This window comes from Haemorhous mexicanus, unplaced genomic scaffold (genome assembly GCF_027477595.1).
Source record: "Haemorhous mexicanus isolate bHaeMex1 unplaced genomic scaffold, bHaeMex1.pri scaffold_164_ctg1, whole genome shotgun sequence".
NCBI classification, from domain to species: Eukaryota; Metazoa; Chordata; class Aves; order Passeriformes; family Fringillidae; genus Haemorhous; species Haemorhous mexicanus.
Window position 1 is genome coordinate 11,092 of NW_026776007.1, and position 18,946 is coordinate 30,037.

General features: G+C 65.6%; 1 protein-coding gene across 1 annotated transcript in view; it reads left to right on the plus strand.

The window, feature by feature from the left end:
• Positions 1-379: 379 nt before the first annotated feature.
• The window catches only part of LOC132322857 (voltage-dependent P/Q-type calcium channel subunit alpha-1A-like), a gene marked incomplete at its 3' end in the record, with an annotated part of 61,926 nt that continues 43,359 nt past the window's right edge, over positions 380-18,946 (plus strand). Inside the window, 7 exon segments of the mRNA XM_059837578.1 lie at positions 380-752; positions 7,081-7,187; positions 7,983-8,122; positions 11,165-11,256; positions 13,712-13,864; positions 16,204-16,391; positions 18,083-18,200. Coding sequence (XP_059693561.1) covers positions 443-752; positions 7,081-7,187; positions 7,983-8,122; positions 11,165-11,256; positions 13,712-13,864; positions 16,204-16,391; positions 18,083-18,200 — 1,108 coding nt within the window.

Here is an 18,946-nt window from a genome sequence, read left to right on the forward strand (position 1 = left end):
CCCCCCCCCGCCGCACCGGTTCGCGCGGGGGGGGGCGCAGCCGCCACCGCCGCACCGGAGGATGCTCGGGGGGCTCCCGGTGCCTTCCGCCTCTCCCTGAGCGCTCGGCACGGACCCCCCCTCAAACCCCCCCCCCCCCTCTCGCACCGATTTCATTTTTTAATTTTATTTTATTTATTTATTTTATTTTGGGGGGGGGTCCCATGGGATGTGATGAGCTCCTGGACGGTGCCGCCCCCACCAGCAGCAGCAGCAGCAGCAGCAGAAACAGCAGCGTGACCCCCCCGTACCGGTACCGGACCCTCCCATACCGAACCCCGTACCGGTACCGGACCCCCCCGTACCGGTACCGAACCCCCCCGTACCGGTACCGGACCCCCCCATACCGAACCCCCCCATACCGGTACCGAACCCCCCCATACCAACCCCCGGTACCGGCAGCATGGCTCGGTTCGGAGACGAACTCTCTTCTTCGGGCCGCTACGGGCCCGGCGGCGGCGGCGGCGGGAGCGGCACCGGCACCACGGCGACGACCGGGGGAGGGGGTCGCGGTGCCGGGGGGGGTCCTCGTCAGGGTGGCCCCCCCGGGGCTCAGCGGCTCTACAAGCAATCCATGGCCCAGCGCGCCCGCACCATGGCCCTGTACAACCCCATCCCGGTGCGCCAGAACTGCCTCACCGTCAACCGCTCGCTCTTCCTCTTCAGCGAGGACAACGTGGTGAGGAAATACGCCAAAAAGATCACCGAATGGCCATATCCTTTCTTTGGGGGGACCCCCTCCTCACACCCCCCTGCAAGGGACACCCCGAGTTCTCCTCCTTGTTGGGTGAGGGGATCTCCCCCCCCCGCCCCTCAGCTCCTCACCCACCCCCCGCCCGCCGCCGCCCCCCGGGATGGGAATGTGGGGCTGGGGAGAGGAGACCGTGCTCGGCCCCCAGCGGAGGGGGGGGGGGGTTGGGGTCACCGTGTCCTGCGTTGGGGTCCCCAGACCCATTTGGGGTCACCGTGTCCTGCGCTGGGGTCCCCCAGACCCGTTTGGGACCCCCAGACCGTTTTGGGGTCACCCTGTCCTGCGTTGGGGTCACCGTGTCCTGCGTTGGGGTCCTCAGACCCGTTTGGGACCCCCAGACCCGTTTTTGGGTCACCCTGTCCTGCGTTGGGGTCCCCAGACCCGTTTTGGGACCCCCAGACCCGTTTGGGACCCCCAGACCCGTTTTTGGGTCACCCTGTCCTGCGCTGGGGTCCCCAGACCCGTTTGGGGTCCCCAGACCCGTTTTGGGGTCTCCCGCCCCGTTTTGGGGTCACCCTGTCCTGCACTGGGGTCCCCAGACCCATTTGGGGTCACCGTGTCCTGCGTTGGGGTCCCCAGACCCATTTGGGTTCTCCCGCCCCGTTTTGGGGTCACCCTGTTATGCGCTGAGGTCCCCAGACCCATTTGGGGTCCCCAGACCCGTTTTTGGGTCACCCTGTCCTGCGTTGGGGTCCCCAGACCCGTTTGGGACCCCCAGACCCGTTTTGGGGTCACCCTGTCCTGCATGAGCTCCTTGGCCCCATTTTGGGGTCCCCAGACCCGTTTTGGGGTCACCCTGTCCTGCGTTGGGGTCCCCAGCCCCTTTTGGGGTCACCCTGTCCTGCATGAGCTCCTTGGCCCCATTTTGGGACCCCCAGCCCCATTTGGGGTCCCCCAGCCCCATTTTGGGGCTCCCAATCCCGCGGCTCCATCCCCTGACCTGTTTTGGGGTCCCCCTGACCCGTTTTGGGGTCCCCCCCAGCCCTGACCCCCCCGGGGGTCCCCGTTCCTCTCGTGCGTCACCTCCCCGCGCCCCAATTGGGGTCACCACCCCCGGGCTGGGTCACCGTGTCCTGCACCGGGGCCCCCCACCCCATTTTGGGGTCCCCAGCCCCGTTTTGGGGTCACCCTGCCCTGCATGAGCTCCCCAGTCCCACATTGGGGTCCCCAACCCCATTTTGGGGTCCCCAGCCCCGTTTTGGGGTCACCCCGTCCTGCATGAGCTCCCCAGCCCCAAATTGGGGTCCCCAGTCCCACATTGGGGTCCCCAGCCCCATTTTGGGGTCCCCAGCCCCGTTTTGGGGTCACCCCGTCCTGCATGAGCTCCCCAGTCCCACATTGGGGTCCCCAGCCCCCATTTTGGGGTCCCCAGCCCCATTTTTGGGGTCCCCAGCCCCGTTTTGGGGTCACCCCGTCCTGCATGAGCTCCTCAGCCCCTATTGGGGTCCCCAGCCCCATTTTTGGGGTCCCCAGCCCCATTTTGGGGTCCCCATTCCCTGCCCTGCATGGGGGACCCCATTTCCCTCCCCTTTTTAGGGTCCCCCGCTCCCTTTTTGGGGCAATTTTGGGGGATTTTGGGGGGGCTCCCTCTGCTGCTCTTGGGGTTCCTCCGAGCCCCTTCCCCCTTTTTCTGCCCCCTAAAACACTCTGCACCCCAAAAACGCCCCCCTCACCCCAAAAAGACCCCCCAGCAACCCAAAACGGCCCCAGGCACCCCACAAACAGCTCCGGGTCTTGGGGGGGGTCCCCGCTCGGTTCTGGGGGTCCCCACTCGGTTCTGGGGGTCCCCGTGCGGTTCTGGGGGGTCCCCACTCGGTTCTGGGGGTCCCCACTCGGTTTGCGGGGGTCCCGGTGCGGTTCTGGGGGTCCCCACTCGGTTTGGGGGGTCCCCACTCAGTTTGCGGGGTCCCCGTGCGGTTTGTGGGGTCCCCACTCGGTTTTGGGGGTCCCGGTGCGGTTCTGGGGGTCCCGGTGCGGTTCTGGGGGTCCCCACTCGGTTCTGGGGGTCCCCGTGCGGTTCTGGGGGTCCCCACTCGGTTCTGGGGGTCCCCACTTGGTTCTGGGGGTCCCCACTCGGTTCTGGGGGTCCCGGTGCGGTTCTGGAGGTCCCCACTCGGTTCTGGGGGTCCCCACTCCGTTCTGGGGGTCCTCACTCGGTTTGTGGGGTCCCGGTGCGGTTCTGAGGGTCCCCACTCGGTTCTGGGGGTCCCCACTCGGTTCTGGGGGTCCCCGCGCGGTTCTGGGGGTCCCGGTGCGGTTTGTGGGGTCCCCACTCGTTTTTGGGGGTCCCGGTGCGGTTCTGGGGGTCCCCACTCGGTTCTGGGGGTCCCCACTCGGTTTTGGGGGTCCCCACTCGGTTTTGGGGGTCCCGGTGCGGTTCTGGGGGTCCCCACTCGGTTCTGGGGGTCCCCACTCCGTTTGGGGGGTCCCGGTGCGGTTCTGGGGGTCCCCACTCGGTTCTGGGGGTCCCCACTCGTTTCTGGGGGTCCCGGTGCGGTTCTGGGGGTCTCCACTCGGTTCTGGGTGTCCCCACTCGTTTCTGGTGGTCCTGGTGCGATTCTGGGGGTCCCGATGCGGTTCTGGGGGTCCCGGTGCGGTTCTGGGGGTCCCGGTGCGGTTTTGGGGGTCTCCCCCTCCACCACGCGGTTTTGGGGGCCCCCCCCAGACACCGGGGGGGTCCCGGGGGTGCGGGCCGGGGGTCGCGGCCGCTGCCGCAGCGGGGCCGGGGCGGTGACGGCAGCTCCGGTTCCCTCCCCCCGGTACCGGTACCGAGGCTGGGGGGGGGGGGTCGCGGGGGGGCTCTGGGGGTCTCGGGGTGTCCCGGGGGGTCCCGGGGGTCGCGGGGGGGGGGTGGTGGTGCATTGCCCCCCCCCCCCCCGGTGCGGGTCCCATCCTGCGGCACGCGGAGCCTCCCACGCCGGTGCCGGTACCGGGGGCGGCGGCGGCAGCCGGGGGTCGGTCGGTCCCGCGGCGCCCCAAAAATCCGTCCCGGGGGGGGGGTCTCGGGGTGGGGGGCACGGAGAGGAGGGGGGGGAACCCCCCGGGTTTGGTTTGGGGGTGCTGAGCACCCCGCGGGTGGGAGGTTGTGCCGTGCCGAGCCGTGCCGAGCCGTGCTGCATCGCCGCTGCCCCCGGTAACCGGGCCGGGCCGGGCCCGGAGCTGGGCCGGATCCCGGTACCGGGAGCCATCCCGGATGGCTGGGCCGTGCCAGGAGCCGTGCTGGGCCGGAATCCGGTACCGGATGGTCGGGATGTGCCAGGAGCTGGGCTGGATACCGGTACCGGGAGCGGTGCTGGGTACCGGGGCTGTGCCAGGGAGGTGTGCCAGGCCGGATCCCGGTACCGGGAACGCTGCTGGAGCCGAGCTGGGCCAGATCCCGGTACCGGGAATGGTCCTGGAGCTGGGTTGAGCCAGATCCCGGTACTGGGAACGGTCCTGGAGCTGAGCTGGGCCGGATCCCGGTACCGGTACCGGTGCCATGGTGGGGGGTACCGGCAGCAGATCCCGACTGTGCCAGGGATGGCACAAGGCCGGATCCCGGTACCGGGAACGGTCCTGGAGCCGTGCTGGGCCAGATCCCGGTACCGGGAGCCGTCCTGTGCCAGGGAACCGTGCCGGGTACCCAGGCTGTGCCAGGGAGCTGCACCGGGCCAGATCCCGGTACCGACCGGGAGCCGTGCTGGGTGCCCGTGCCATGCCAGAGAACCGTGCTGGGTGCCTGTGCTGTGCCAGGGAGTGATGCCAGGCCAGATCCCCGGTACCGGGTGCCCGTGCCATGCCAGGGATCCACACTGGGCTGGATCGCGGTACCGGGTGCCCATGCCATGCCAGGGAACCATGCTGGGTACCCGTGCCGTGCCAGGGAGTGATGCCAGCCCAGATCCCGGTACCGGGTGCCAGTGCCGTGCCAGGGAACCGTGCTGGGCTGGATCCCGGTACCGGGTGCCCATGCCATGCCAGGGAACCGTGCTGGGTGCCCGTGCCATGCCAGGGAACCATGCTGGGTGCCCGTGCCATGCCAGGGATCCGCACTGGCCCGGATCCCGGCCCCGGGAGCCGCATAGTGCCAGGGCCAAGCCGTGCCGGGTGCCCGTGCCGTGCCAGGGCAGCAGCAGCAGCAGCGGCTCCCCGTGCCAGGGCCGTGCCCGCTGCCCGGTGCCCGTGCCAGGCCGCAGTGCCCGGTGCCCGCCTGCCCAGCTGGCCGGGGCCATGTGGAGGCCGGAGATCCCTGGGGGACGCCCGGGCCGTGCCAGGCTGGGTGCCCGCTGCCCCGGCTCGGTGCCACCGGCGGGGCGGGACGTGCGGACGGACAGGGGGGACGCGGGACAGGGGGACGCGTCCCTGGCACCGCCGGGGGTGCCCACACCCGGTGCCCAGCGGGGCCGTGGCGGCGGCGGCGGCGGCGGCTCCCGCTGTGCCCGGAGCGCTTTGATCGCGCCGCGGAGCCGCCGCTTTGATGAGGGAATTAATTAATTCATTCATTAACACGCGGCCGCCGACCCGGGGGCACCGAGAGCGCCTCGGCCCCGCCCCCGCTCGGGACCCGCTCCTGCCTCAGTTTCCCCCCGACCCCAGCCCGGTTTGGGGCTCCCCCACCCCCACTTTGTGCCTCAGTTTCCCCAGACCCCAGCCCGGTTTGGGGCTCCCCCAGCCCCACTCTGTGCCTCAGTTTCCCCCAGACCCCCGCGCGGTTTGGGGCTCCCCCAGCCCCAATTTGTGCCTCAGTTTCCCCCAGACCCCAGCCCGGTTTGGGGCGCCCCCACCCCCACTTTGTGCCTCAGTTTCCCCCAGACCCCAGCCCGGTTTGGGGCGCCCCCACCCCCACTCCGTGCCTCAGTTTCCCCCAGACCCCAGGGCGGTTTGGGGCTCCCCCAGCCCCACTCTGTGCCTCAGTTTCCCCCAGACCCCAGCCCGGTTTGGGTCACCCCCAGCCCCAATTTGTGCCTCAGTTTCCCCCCGACCCCAGCCCGGTTTGGGGCTCCCCCAGCCCCACTCTGTGCCGCAGTTCCCCCCGACCCCAGCCCGGTTTGGGGCTCCCCCAGCCCCACTTTGTGCCTCAGTTTCCCCAGCCCGGTTTGGGGCGCCCCCAGCCCCACTCTGTGCCTCAGTTTCCCCCAGACCCCCGCGCGGTTTGGGGCTCCCCCAGCCCCACTCCGTGCCTCAGTTTCCCCAGACCCCAGCCCGGTTTGGGGCTCCCCCAGCCCCACTCTGTGCCTCAGTTTCCCCCAGACCCCCGCGCGGTTTGGGGCTCCCCCAGCCCCAATTTGTGCCTCAGTTTCCCCCAGACCCCCGCCCGGTTTGGGGCTCCCCCACCCCCACTCTGTGCCTCAGTTTCCCCCAGACCCCAGCCCGGTTTGGGGCGCCCCCAGCCCCATTCTGTGCCTCAGTTTCCCCCAGACCCCAGCCCGGTTATGGGCTCCCCCAGCCCCACTCTGTGCCTCAGTTTCCCCCCGACCCCAGCCCGGTTTGGGGGTCCCCCAGCCCCACTCTGTGCCTCAGTTTCCCCCGACCCCAGCCCGGTTTGGGGCGCCCCCAGCCCCACTCTGTGCCTCAGTTTCCCCAGACCCCCGCCCGGTTTGGGGCTCCCCCACCCCCACTCTGTGCCTCAGTTTCCCCCAGACCCCAGCCCGGTTTGGGGCGCCCCCAGCCCCATTCTGTGCCTCAGTTTCCCCCAGACCCCAGCCCGGTTTGGGGCTCCCCCACCCCCACTCTGTGCCTCAGTTTCCCCCCGACCCCAGCCCGGTTTGGGGGTCCCCCAGCCCCACTCTGTGCCTCAGTTTCCCCCCGACCCCAGCCCGGTTTGCGGCTCCCCCACCCCCACTCTGTGCCTCAGTTTCCCCCAGACCCCCGCGCGGTTTGGGGCTCCCCCAGCCCCACTCTGTGCCTCAGTTTCCCCAGACCCCCGCGCGGTTTGGGGCTCCCCCAGCCCCACTCTGTGCCTCAGTTTCCCCCCGACCCCAGCCCGGTTTGGGGCTCCCCCACCCCCACTCCGTGCCTCAGTTTCCCCCAGACCCCAGCCCGGTTTGCGGGTCCCCCACCCCCACTCTGTGCCTCAGTTTCCCCCAGACCCCCGCGCGGTTTGGGGCTCCCCCACCCCCACTCTGTGCCTCAGTTTCCCCAGACCCCAGCCCGGTTTGGGGCTCCCCCAGCCCCACTTTGTGCCTCAGTTTCCCCCAGACCCCAGGGCGGTTTGGGGCTCCCCCAGCCCCACTCTGTGCCTCAGTTTCCCCCAGACCCCAGGGCGGTTTGGGGGTCTCCCAGCCCCGTTTTTTGCCTTGACTCGCCCCCCACTCCTTTTGAATACATGATTTTAGCCACCATCATCGCCAACTGCATCGTCCTGGCCCTGGAGCAGCACCTGCCCGACGAGGACAAGACCCCCATGTCGGAGCGGCTGGTGAGGGTCTCGGGGGGGCCTGGGGAGGGTCCCTGGGGGTGCTGGGGAGGGTCCCTGCCACCCCCCGGGGGTCCTGGGGAGGGTCTCTGTCAACCCTGGGGGTCCTGGGGGGGCCTGGGGAGGGTCTCTGAGGGTTCTGGGGGTCGTGGGGAGGGTCCCTGGGGGTCCTGAGGTTCCTGGGGAGGGTCTCTGCCCCCCTTGGGGGTCCTGGGGAGGGTCCCTACCCCCCTTTGGGGTTCCTGGGGAGGGTCTCTATCAACCCTGGGGGTCCTGGGGATCCTGGGGAGGGTCCCTGGGGGTCCTGGGGGTCCTGGGGAGGGTCCCTGGGGGTCCTGGGGGTCGTGGGGTGGGTCCCTACCCGCCTTTGGGGGTCCTGGGGAGGGTCCCTGCCCCCCCTTGGGGGTCCTGGGGAGGGTCCCAGGGGGTCCTGGGGGTCCTGGGGGTCCTGGGGAGGGTCCCTGGGGGTCCTGGGGGTCGTGGGGAGGGTCCCTGCCCCCCCTGCCCCCTTTGGGGGTCCTGGGGGGATCCCCTCGAGTGTCCCCAGCCCACCTGGCGGGGTCCCTACCGTACCCCTCCCCCACCCCCTCCCCCCCTCCCCAGCAGGGTGGGGGAGGGGCCGGGCCACCATTCCCAGTTCCCAGCCGCGTCCCAGTTTCCTCTGGACTGGGAATCTGGGCCAGCCCACCTCCGCCCGCGGCCACCTGGGGAGGGTCGGGGACAGCGCGGGGGAGGGGACAGGGACAGAGGGGGGGTCTCCTGACCCTTGTGGCCCCCTCCCCACGCCCCCCCCGGCAGGACGACACGGAGCCGTATTTCATCGGCATCTTCTGCTTCGAGGCGGGGATCAAGATCATCGCGCTGGGCTTCGCCTTCCACAAAGGCTCCTACCTGCGCAACGGCTGGAACGTCATGGACTTCGTGGTGGTGCTGACGGGGTGAGCGGCGCACCTGGGCGCACCTGGGCGCACCTGGGCACAGATGGGCACAGCTGGGCACACCTACACGCACCTGGGCGCACCTGGGCGCACCTACACGCACCTGGGCACAGCTGGGTACAACTGGGAACTCAGCTGGGCACACCTGGGCGCACCTGGGCGCACCTGGGAACTCAGCTGGGCACACCTGGGCACACCTGGGAGGAGTTTTTGGGGGTCCCTGAGGGGTTTTGGGGGTCCCTGGGGTGTTTTGGGGTCCCTGAGGAGTTTGGGGGTCCCTGAGGAGTTTTTGGGGTCCCTGGGGGGGTTTGGGTGTCCTTGAGGAGTTTTGGGGTCCCTGGAGGAGTTTGGGGGTCCCTGAGGGGTTTTGGGGTCCCTGAGGAGTTTTTGGGGTCCCTGAGGAGTTTTTGGGGGTCCCTGGGGGGGTTTGGGGGTCCCTGGGGGGTTTTTGGGGGTCCCTGGGGTGTCCAGCCCTGACCTCGATATGGGTGGGGGGGCTGTTGCCCTCTCAGCACCCCCCGGTTGCCATGGCAACGCGCGACCCTCCTCATCACCGGGGCTCCACCCGACCCCCCCCCCCCTCCCCCCGGGGTCCCACCGGCGACCCCCTCCCCGGTGTTTTTTGGCTCCCGCAGCCCCCCGAGCCCCCCGAGCCCCCCGAGCCCCCCGAGCCCCGGGGCTGCCACCGGAAAGGCTAAAAATAGCCCGGGGGGGGAGGGGAGGGGAGGGGGGGGAGGGGCTGCCCGCCGCACCGGCGGCACCGGCGGCACGCGGCCCTGCGGGGGCGGCTACCGGTGGCCACGGGGCTGGTGGCCGTGTGACAGGGACACGGGGGGGCTGGTGGCCGTGTGACAGGGACATGGGGAGGGGGCTGGTGGCCGTATGACAAAGATTTGTGGCTCGTGGTGGCCACGGGCTGGTGGCCGTGTGACAGGGACACGGGGGGGGGCTGGTGGCCACGGGCTCGTGGTGGCCACAGGCTGGTGGCCATGTGACAGATTTGGGGGCTTGTGGTGGCCACGGGCTGGTGGCCGTGTGACAAAGATTTGGGGCTCGTGGTGGCCACAGGCTCGTGGTGGCCACAGGCTGGTGGCCATGTGACAGGGACATGGGGGGGCTTGGTGGCCACGGGCTCGTGGTGGCCAGGGGGCTGGTGGCTGTGTGACAGGGACACGGGGGGGCTTGTGGTGGCCACGGGCTCGTGGTGGCCACAGGCTGGTGGCCATGTGACAGATTTGGGGCCGGCTCGTGGTGGCCAGGGAATGGTGGCCCTGTGACAAAGATTTGGGGGTTTGTGGTGGCCAGGGGCTGGTGGCCAAGTGACAGATTTGGGGCTCGTGGTGGCCACGGGCTGGTGGCCGTGTGACAGGGACACGGGGGGGCTTGTGGTGGCCAGGGGCTGGTGGCCGAATGACAAAGATTTTGGGGGATTTGTGGTGGCCACAGGCTCGTGGTGGCCACAGGTTGGTGGCCGTGTGACAGGGACATGGGGGGGCTTGGTGGCCACGGGCTCGTGGTGGCCACAGGCTGGTGGCCGTGTGACAGATTTGGGGGTTTGTGGTGGCCACAGGTTGGTGGCCGTGTGACAAAGATTTTGGGGGGCTAATGGTGGCCACGGGGCTGGTGGCCGTGTGACAGAGACACGGTGGGGGGGCTGGTGGCCACGGGCTCCTGGTGGCCATGGGGCTGGTGGCCGTGTGACAAAGATTTTGGGGGATTTGTGGTGGCCACAGGCTCGTGGTGGCCACAGGCTGGTGGCCATGTGACAGAGACATGGGGGGGCTTGGTGGCCACGGGCTGGTGGTGGCCATGGGGCTGGTGGCCGTGTGACAGGGACATGGGGGGATCCTGATGGCCACAGTCTGGTGGCCGTGTGACAAAGATCTGGGGGCTCGTGGTGGCCACGGGCTGGTGGCCGAGTGACACATTTGGGGCTCGTGGTGGCCACAGGGCTGGTGGCCATATGACAGGGACATGGGGGGGCTCGTGGTGGCCAGGGAATGGTGGCCATGTGACAGGGACATTGGGGGGCTTGGTGGCCACGGGCTCGTGGTGGCCACAGGCTGGTGGCCATGTGACAGATTTGGGGGCTTGTGGTGGCCAGGGGCTGGTGGCCAGGGGCTGGTGGCCATGTGACAGAGATTTGGGGCTCGTGGTGGCCAGGGGCTGGTGGCCCCGTGACAGGGACATGGAGGGGCTTGTGCCAGCTGTGACGGGGTGGCCACGGGCTCACGATGGCCATGGTGGCCATGGTGGCTCTCAGTAGCCCCAGTGGCCCATTTGGGGGTCCCTGGGATGTCTCGGTGTCTATAGCCCCTCTCAGTAGCCCTGGTGGCCCATTTGGTGGTCCCTGGGATGTCTCAGTGTCCGTAGCCCCTCCGGTAGCCCTGGTGGCCCATTTGGTGGTCCCTGGGATGTCTCAGTGTCTGTAGCCCCTCTTGGTGGCCCTGGTGGCCTGTTTGGTGGTCCCTGGCCACTCTAGGATGTCTCAGTGTCTGTAGCCCCTCTGGTAGCCACAATGGCCCATCTGGTGGTCCCTGGGATGTCTCAGTGTCCGTAGCCCCTCTCAGTAGCCACAGTGGCCCATCTGGTGGTCCCTGGGATGCTTTGGTGGCCATGACTCCTCTTGGTGGCCCTGGTGGCCCATCTGGTGGTCCCTGGGATGTCTCGGTGTCTGTAGCCCCTCTCAGTAGCCACAATGCCCCGTTTGGTGGTCCCTGGGATGTCTCACTGTCTGTGACCCCTCTGGTAGCCCCAGTGGCCCATCTGGTGGTCCCTGGGATGCTTTGGTGTCCGTAGCCCCTCTGGTAGCCCTGGTGGCCCATCTGGTGGTCCCTGGGATGCTTTGGTGGCCATGACTCCTCTTGGTGGCCCTGGTGGCCCATCTGGTGGTCCCTGGGATGTCTCGGTGTCTGTAGCCCCTCTCAGTAGCCACAATGCCTCATTTGGTGGTCCCTGGGATGTCTCGGTGTCCGTAGCCCCTCCGGTAGCCCCGGTGGCCCGTCCGGGGGTCCCGGTGGCCACCGAGCGCTGTCCCCGCAGCATCCTGGCCTCGGTGGGCTCCCAGTTCGACCTGCGGACGCTGCGGGCCGTGCGCGTGCTGCGGCCCCTCAAGCTGGTCTCGGGGATCCCAAGTGAGTCTGGGGGCGTTTGGGGGGTCCTGGGGGGGGTCCCGGGGGGGGGCTCGTGGGTGATCAGGGGACCACAAATCCCCCAAATCCCCTCCAAGCCCCCTAAACCACCCCAAATCCCTCTAAGCCCCCCTCAAATATCCCCAAACCACCCCAAATCCCCTCAAAACCCACCCCAAATCCCCCCAAACCCCCCTCAAATATCCCCAAATCCCCTCAACCCCCCTCAAACATCCCCAAATCCCCACAAAACCCCCCAAAACCCACCCCAAATCCCCCCAACCCCCCCCAAATCCCATCAAAACCCCCCAAAAACCACCCCAAACCTGCCTAACCCCCCCTCAAATATCCCCAAATGCCCCCAAACCCCCTCGAAGCCCCCCAAAACCCCCCCCAAATCCCCTCAAACCCCCCTCAAACATCCCCAAATCCACTCCAAGCCCCCTAAACCACCCCAAACCCCCCTAAGCCCCCCTCAAACATCCCCAAATCCACTCCAATCCCCCAAACCACCCCAAATCCCCTCAAAACCCCCCAAAAACCCCCCCAAATCCCCCCAAAACCACCCCAAACCTGCCTAACCCCCCCCTCAAATATCCCCAAACCACCCCCAACCCCCTGGAACCCCCCAAATCCCCTCAAACCCCCCTCAAACATCCCCAAACCACCCCAAATCCCCTCAAATCCCCCCCAAAACCACCCCAAATCCCCTCCAAGCCCCCTAAACCACCCCAAACTTGCCTAACCCCCCCTCAAATATCCCCAAACGCCCCCAAACCCCCTCGAAGCCCCCCAAAACCCCCCCCAAATCCCCTCAAACCCCCCTCAAACATCCCCAAATCCACTCCAATCCCCCAAACCCCCCCAAATCCCCTCGAAACCCCCCAAAAACCCCCCCAAATCCCCCCAAAACCACCCCAAACCTGCCTAACCCCCCCCCCTCAAATATCCCCAAACCACCCCCAACCCCCTGCAACCCCCCAAATCCCCTCCAACCCCCCTCAAATATCCCCAAACCACCCCAAATCCCCTCAAACGCCCCAAAAACCACCCCAAATCCCTGGAAACCCCCCTCAAACATCCCCAAATCCTCTCCAAGCCCCCTAAATCACCCCAAACCCTCCTAACCCCCCTCAAATATCCCCTCAAACATCCCCAAATCCACTCCAATCCCCCAAACCACCCCAAATCCCCCCCAAACCCCCCCAAATCCCCTCAAAACCCCCCAAAAACCACCCCAAATCCCCTGCAAGCCCCCAAAAACCACCCCAAACCTGCCTAACCCCCCTCAAATATCCCCAAACACCCCCAAACCCCCTCGAAGCCCCCCAAAACTCCCCCAAATCTCCTCGAAGCCCCCCAAAACCCCCCCAAATCTCCTTGAAGCCCCCTCAAATCCCCCCAAACCACCCCGAAACCCCCTCTCAGGTCTGCAGGTGGTGCTCAAGTCCATCATGAAGGCGATGATCCAAACCCCCCAAAACCACCCCAAATCCCCTCAAAACCCCCCCAAATCCCCTCGAAGCCCCCCAAACCCCCCTCAAATCCCCTCGAAGCCCCCCAAAACGCCCCCAAACCCCCTCAAACCCCCTCAAAGCCCCCCCAAAATCCCCCCAAAACCCCTCAAACCCCCTCAAAGCCCCCCCAAAACCCCCCAACACCCCAAAATCCCCCAAAACCCCCCCTAAATCCCCTCAACCCCCCTCAAATCCCCTCAAAGCCCCCCCAAACCCCCCTCAAACCCCCTCGAAGCCCCCCAAACCGCCCCCAAACCCCCTCTCAGGTCTGCAGGTGGTGCTCAAGTCCATCATGAAGGCGATGATCCAAACCCCCCCAAAACCCCCCCAAATCCCCTCAAAACCCCCCCAAATCCCCTCGAAGCCCCCCAAACCCCCCTCAAATCCCCTCGAAGCCCCCCAAAACGCCCCCAAACCCCCTCAAACCCCCCCAAACCGCCCCCAAATCCCCTCTCAGGTCTGCAGGTGGTGCTCAAGTCCATCATGAAGGCGATGATCCAAACCCCCCAAAACCACCCCAAACCCCCTCAAAACCACCTCAAAGCCCCCTCAAATCCCCCCAAACCCCCCCCAAATCCCCTCAAACCCCCCCAAAACGCCCCCGAACCCCCTCTCAGGTCTGCAGGTGGTGCTCAAGCCCATCATGAAGGCGATGATCCAAACCCCCCAAAACCACCCCAAATCCCCCCAAAACTCCCCCAAAATCCCCCTCGAACCCCCCCCAAATCCCCCCAAACCCCCCTCAAACCCCCCTAAACCCCCTTGAAGCCCCCCAAAACCCCCCAAATCCCTTCAAAGCCCCCTCAAACCCCCCAAAATCCCCCTAAAACCCCTCAAACCCCCCCAAATCCCCTCGAAGCCCCCCAAAATCCCCCTAAAACCCCTCAAACCCCCCAAAATCCCCTCGAAGCCCCCCAAACCGCCCCCGAACCCCCTCTCAGGTCTGCAGGTGGTGCTCAAGTCCATCATGAAGGCGATGATCCCGCTGCTGCAGATCGGGCTCCTGCTCTTCTTCGCGATCCTCATCTTCGCCATCATCGGCCTGGAGTTCTACATGGGCAAATTCCACACCACCTGCTTCGACCTGGTCACAGGTGGGGCCACACCCCAAAAACTGGCTCCAAAAGGACCTAAAACAGCCCCCAAAAAAACCCCAAAAATACCCCTGAAAACAGCTCAAAAATACCCCAAAAATACCCCAAAAGCCAGCCCCTAAATCACCTAAAACAGCCCAAAAATACCCCAAAAAAATACCCCAAAAACAGCCAAAAAAACAGCCCAAAAATCACCTAAAACTGCCAAAAAAATACCCCAAAAATACCCCAAAAAACAGCTCAAAAACAGCCCCCAAAGCACCTAAAACAGCCCAAAAATACCCCAAAAAAATACCCCAAAAACAGCCCAAAAAACAGCCCAAAACCAGCCCCCAAATCATGTAAAACAGCCACAAAAGTACCCCAAAAAATACCCCAATAACAGCCCAAAAAACAGCCCCGAAATCACCTAAAACGGCCCAAAAAAACCCCTAAAAATACCCCAAAACCAGCCCAAAAAACAGCCCAAAAAACAGCCCCCAAATCACCTAAATCTCCCCAAAAACACCCCCAAAATACCCCAAAACCAGCCCAAAAAACAGCCCCCAAATCACCTAAAACAGCCCAAAAATATCCCAAAAATATCCCAAAAATATCCCCAAAAATACCCCCAAAACCAGCCCAAAAAAAGCCCCCAAATCACCTAAAATGGCCCAAAAAATACCTCCAAAATCACCCCAAAAACCAGCCCCCAAATAACCTAAAACTGCCCAAAAATAACCTCAAAAATACCCCAAAAAACATCCCAAAAACCAGCCCCCAAATCACCTAAACCTCCCCAAAAAACACCCCCAAAATACCCCAAAAAACAGCACAAAAAATAGGCCCCAAATCACCTAAAATGGCCCAAAAATACCCCCAAAATCACCCCAAAAACCAGCCCCTAAATCACCTAAAACGGCCCAAAAAATGACCTCAAAAAATACCCCGAAAAACATCCCAAAAACGGCCCCCAAATCACCTAAACCTCTCTAAAACAGCCCCTGAAAAACAGCCCCCAAGTCGCCAAAAACAGCCCAAAAACCACCCCAAAAACAGCCCAAAAAAACAGCCCAAAGCAGCCCAAAACCACCCCAAAAAAACCCCAAAAAACAGCCCAAAAACAGCCCAAAAAACACCCCCAAAAAAGCCCAAAACCAGCCCAAAAACCAGCCCAAAAAACAGCCCAAAACCAGCCCAAAAAACAGCCCAAAAAAAGCCCAAAAACAGCCCAAAACCAGCCCAAAAACAGCCCAAAAAACAGCCCAAAACCAGCCCAAAAACAGCCCAAAAACAGCCCAAAACCAGCCCAAAACCAGCCCAAAAAACAGCCCAAAAAAAGCCCAAAAACAGCCCAAAACCAGCCCAAAAACAGCCCAAAAAACAGCCCAAAACCAGCCCAAAAACAGCCCAAAAACAGCCCAAAAAACAGCCCAAAACCAGCCCAAAACCAGCCCAAAACCAGCCCAAAACCAGCCCAAAAAACAGCCCAAAAACAGCCCAAAAACAGCCAAAACAGCCAAAAAACACCCTAAAAAAAAACCCCAAAACCACCCCAAAAACAGCCCCAAAAACACCCAAAAAAAACCCAAAAACAACCCCAAAAACACCCCAAAACAGCCTAAAAAACACCCTAGAAAAAGCCCCCCAAAACCGGCCCAAAACCACCCCAAAAAGCCCAAAAACCACCCCAAAAAAAACCCCCTAAATCCCCTAAACCTCCCCCAAAATTACCCCAAATCCCCCCCAAACCCCCCGGGCCCGCCGGATTTGGAGCGTCCTGATTGCGGCCGGCCCTTGATGAGGCCGTTAATTAATTGGCCGTTAATTAATTGGCCGTTAATTAATTGGCCGTTAATTAATTGGCCGTTAATTGGCCGTTAATTAATTGGCCGCGGTAATTTCTGGGGGGGGGGGGGGGGGGTCTGGGGGGGCTCGGGGGGGCTTTGGGGAGGACAAGAGGGGGGTCCTGGGGACACATCTGGGGGGTCCTGGGGATATTGGGGGGGTGGTCCTGGGGACACCTGGGGGGGTCTGGAGATATTGGGGGGGGTCCTGGGGACACCGGGGGGGTCTGGGGATATTGGGGGGGTCCTGGGGACACCTGGGGGGGGTCTGGGGACACCGGGGGGGTCCTGGGCACACCTTGGGGGGGGAGTCTGGGGACGCCGGGGGGTCCTGGGGACACGGGGGGGATCCTGGGGACATGGGGGTGGTCCTGGGGATATGGGAGAGGCTTCGGGACACCCGCGGGGGATCTTGGACACACCTGGGTGATCCTGAGGACACGGGGGGAGTCCTGGGCACACCTGGGGGGTGTTGTTGAGACCCCCCCCCCCCCCCCGGCGCCCCCTCCCCAGACGAGATCAAGGTGGAGGTCCCGTGCGGGACGGACGAGCCGGCGCGGATCTGCCCCAACGGCACCAAGTGCAAGAAGTACTGGGAGGGGCCCAACTACGGCATCACGCAGTTCGACAACATCCTCTTCGCCGTGCTCACCGTCTTCCAGTGCATCACCATGGAAGGCTGGACCGACCTCCTCTACTATGTGAGCGCCGCTCGGCTCCTTCTGCCCGCCCGGTGCCCGCCCGGTGCTGCCCGGTGTGCCCCCGGTGCCTCCCGGTGCTGCCCGGTGCCCGCCCGGTGCTGCCCTTGTGCTGCCCGGTGTGCCCCCAGTGCTGCCCTTGTGCCTCCCGATGCGTCCCGGTGCTGCCCGGTGCTGCCTGGTGCCCGTCCGGTGCTGCCTGTTGTCCCCCCGGTGCTGCCCGGTGCCTCCCGGTGCTGCCCAGTACCCGTCCGGTGTCCCCCTGGTGCTGCCCGGTGCCCGCCCGGTGCTGCCCTTGTGCCTCCCGGTGCCGCCCGGTGCCCATCCGGTGCTGCCCGGTGTTCCCCCGGTGCCGCCCGGTGCTGCCCTTGTGCCTCCCGGTGCCGCCCGGTGCTGCCCGGTGCCGTCCGGTGCTGCCCGGTGTTCCCCCGGTGCTCCCCGGTGCTTCCCGGTGCCCGTCCGGTGCTGCCCGGTGCTGCCCGGTGCTTCCCGGTGCCCGTCCGGTGCTGCCCGGTGCCCGCCCGGTGCTGCCCGGTGCCTCCTGGTGCTGCCCGGTGCTGCCCGGTGCCCGTCCGGTGCTGCCCGGTGCCCATCCGGTGCCTGCCCGGTACTGCCTGGTGCCTCCCGGTGCTGCCCGGTGCTGTCTGGTGCCCATCCGGTGCCTGTCGGTGCCCGCCCGATGTCCCCCCAGTGCTGCCCTTGTGCCTCCCGATGCCTCCCGGTGCTGCCCGGTGTCCCCCCGGTGCCTCCTGGTGCTGCCTGGTGTCCCCCTGGTGTTCCCCCGATGCTGCCCTTTGCCCATCCGGTACCACCCGGTGCCTCCCGGTGCTGCCCGGTGTTCCCCCGGTGCTGCCCGGTGCTGCCCGGTGCTGCCTGGTGCTGCCCGGTGTTCCCCCGGTGCCTCCCGGTGCCGCCCGGTGCTGCCCGGTATCCCCCCAGTGCTGCCCTTGTGCCTCCCGGTGCTGCCCGGTGCTGCCCGGTGCCTCCCGGTGCTGCCCGGTGCTGCCTAGTGCCTCCTGGTGTCCCCCCGGTGCTGCCCTTGTGCCTCCCGGTGCTGCCCGGTGCTGCCCGGTGTTCCCCCAGTGCCGCCCGGTGCTGCCTGGTGCCGTCCGGTGCTGCCCGGTGCCTCCCGGTGTCCCCCCGGTGCCTCCCGGTGGCCGCCCGGTGCTGCCTGGTGCCCTTCCCGTACCGCCCGGTATCCCCCTGGTGCTGCCCGGTGTTTCCCCGGTGCCCCCCGGTGCCCCCCGGTGCCCCCCACCCGGCTCAGGGGGAATCCCCTCCGGTCAGGGAATCCCCCCCAGCTTGTGGGACCCCCCTCCCCAAATTTTGGAACCCCTCCCCCAATTCATGGGACCCCTCCCCAATTTCTGGGACCCCCCCCAATTTTTGGACCCCCCCCTCAATTTTTGGTCTCTCCCAATTTTTGGGACCCCCCCAAATTCCTGGGACCCCTCCCCAATTTTGGGACCCCTCCCCAATTTCTGAGCCCCCCTCCCGCTAATTTTGGGACCCCCTCCTCAATTTCTGGTCCCCCCCAATTCCTGCCCCCCCCTCCCCAATTTCGGGACCCTTCCCCAATTTTTGGACCCCCCCCTCAATTTTTGGTCTCCCCCAATTTTTGGGACCCCCCCCCAAATTCCTGGGCCCCCTCCCCAATTTCGGGCCCCCTCCCCAATTTCCCGTGTCCCCCCCAGAGCAACGACGCCTCAGGGAACACTTGGAACTGGCTCTACTTCATCCCCCTCATCATCATCGGCTCCTTTTTTATGCTCAACCTCGTGCTGGGGGTCCTGTCCGGGTCAGCGCCGGGGGGTCCCGGGATTTGGGGGGGGGTCCCGGGATTTTGGGGGGGGGTCTTGGGGGGATTTCGGGGGATTTTGGGCCGATTTGGGGGGTCTTGGGGGGATTTCGGGGGGTCTTGGGGGGTTTTGGGGGGATTTAGGGGGATTTTGGGGGGTCTTGGGGGGATTTAGGGGCGTCTTGGGGGGATTTGGGGGAGATTTGGGGGGGATTTGGGGGGTCCTGTCCGGGTCAGGGCCGGGGGGTCCCGGGATTTGGGGGGGGTCCTGGCATTTTGGGGGGGGGGTCTTGGCATTTTGGGGGGGTCTTGGGGGGATTTGGGGGGATTTAGGGGGGATTTAGGGGGGTCTTGGGGGGATTTGAGGGGGATTTGGGGGGTCCTGTCCGGGTCAGCGCCGGGGGGTCCCGGGATTTGGGGAGGGGTCCCGGGATTTTGGGGGGGGTCTTGGGGGGATTTGGGGGGATTTAGGGGGGATTTAGGGGGGATTTGGGGGGAATTTGGGGGAGATTTGGGGGGTCCTGTCCGGGTCAGCGCCGGGGGGTCCCGGGATTTGGGGGGGGGTCCTGGCATTTGGGGGGGGGGGTCCTGGCATTTTGGGGGGGGGTCTTGAGGGGATTTCGGGGGGTCTTGGGGGGATTTTGGGGTGATTTGGGGGGGATTTGGGGGGTCCTGTCCGGGTCAGCGCCGGGGGGTCCCGGGATTTGGGGGGGGTCCCGGGATTTTGGGGGGGGTCTTGGGGGGATTTCGGGGGATTTTG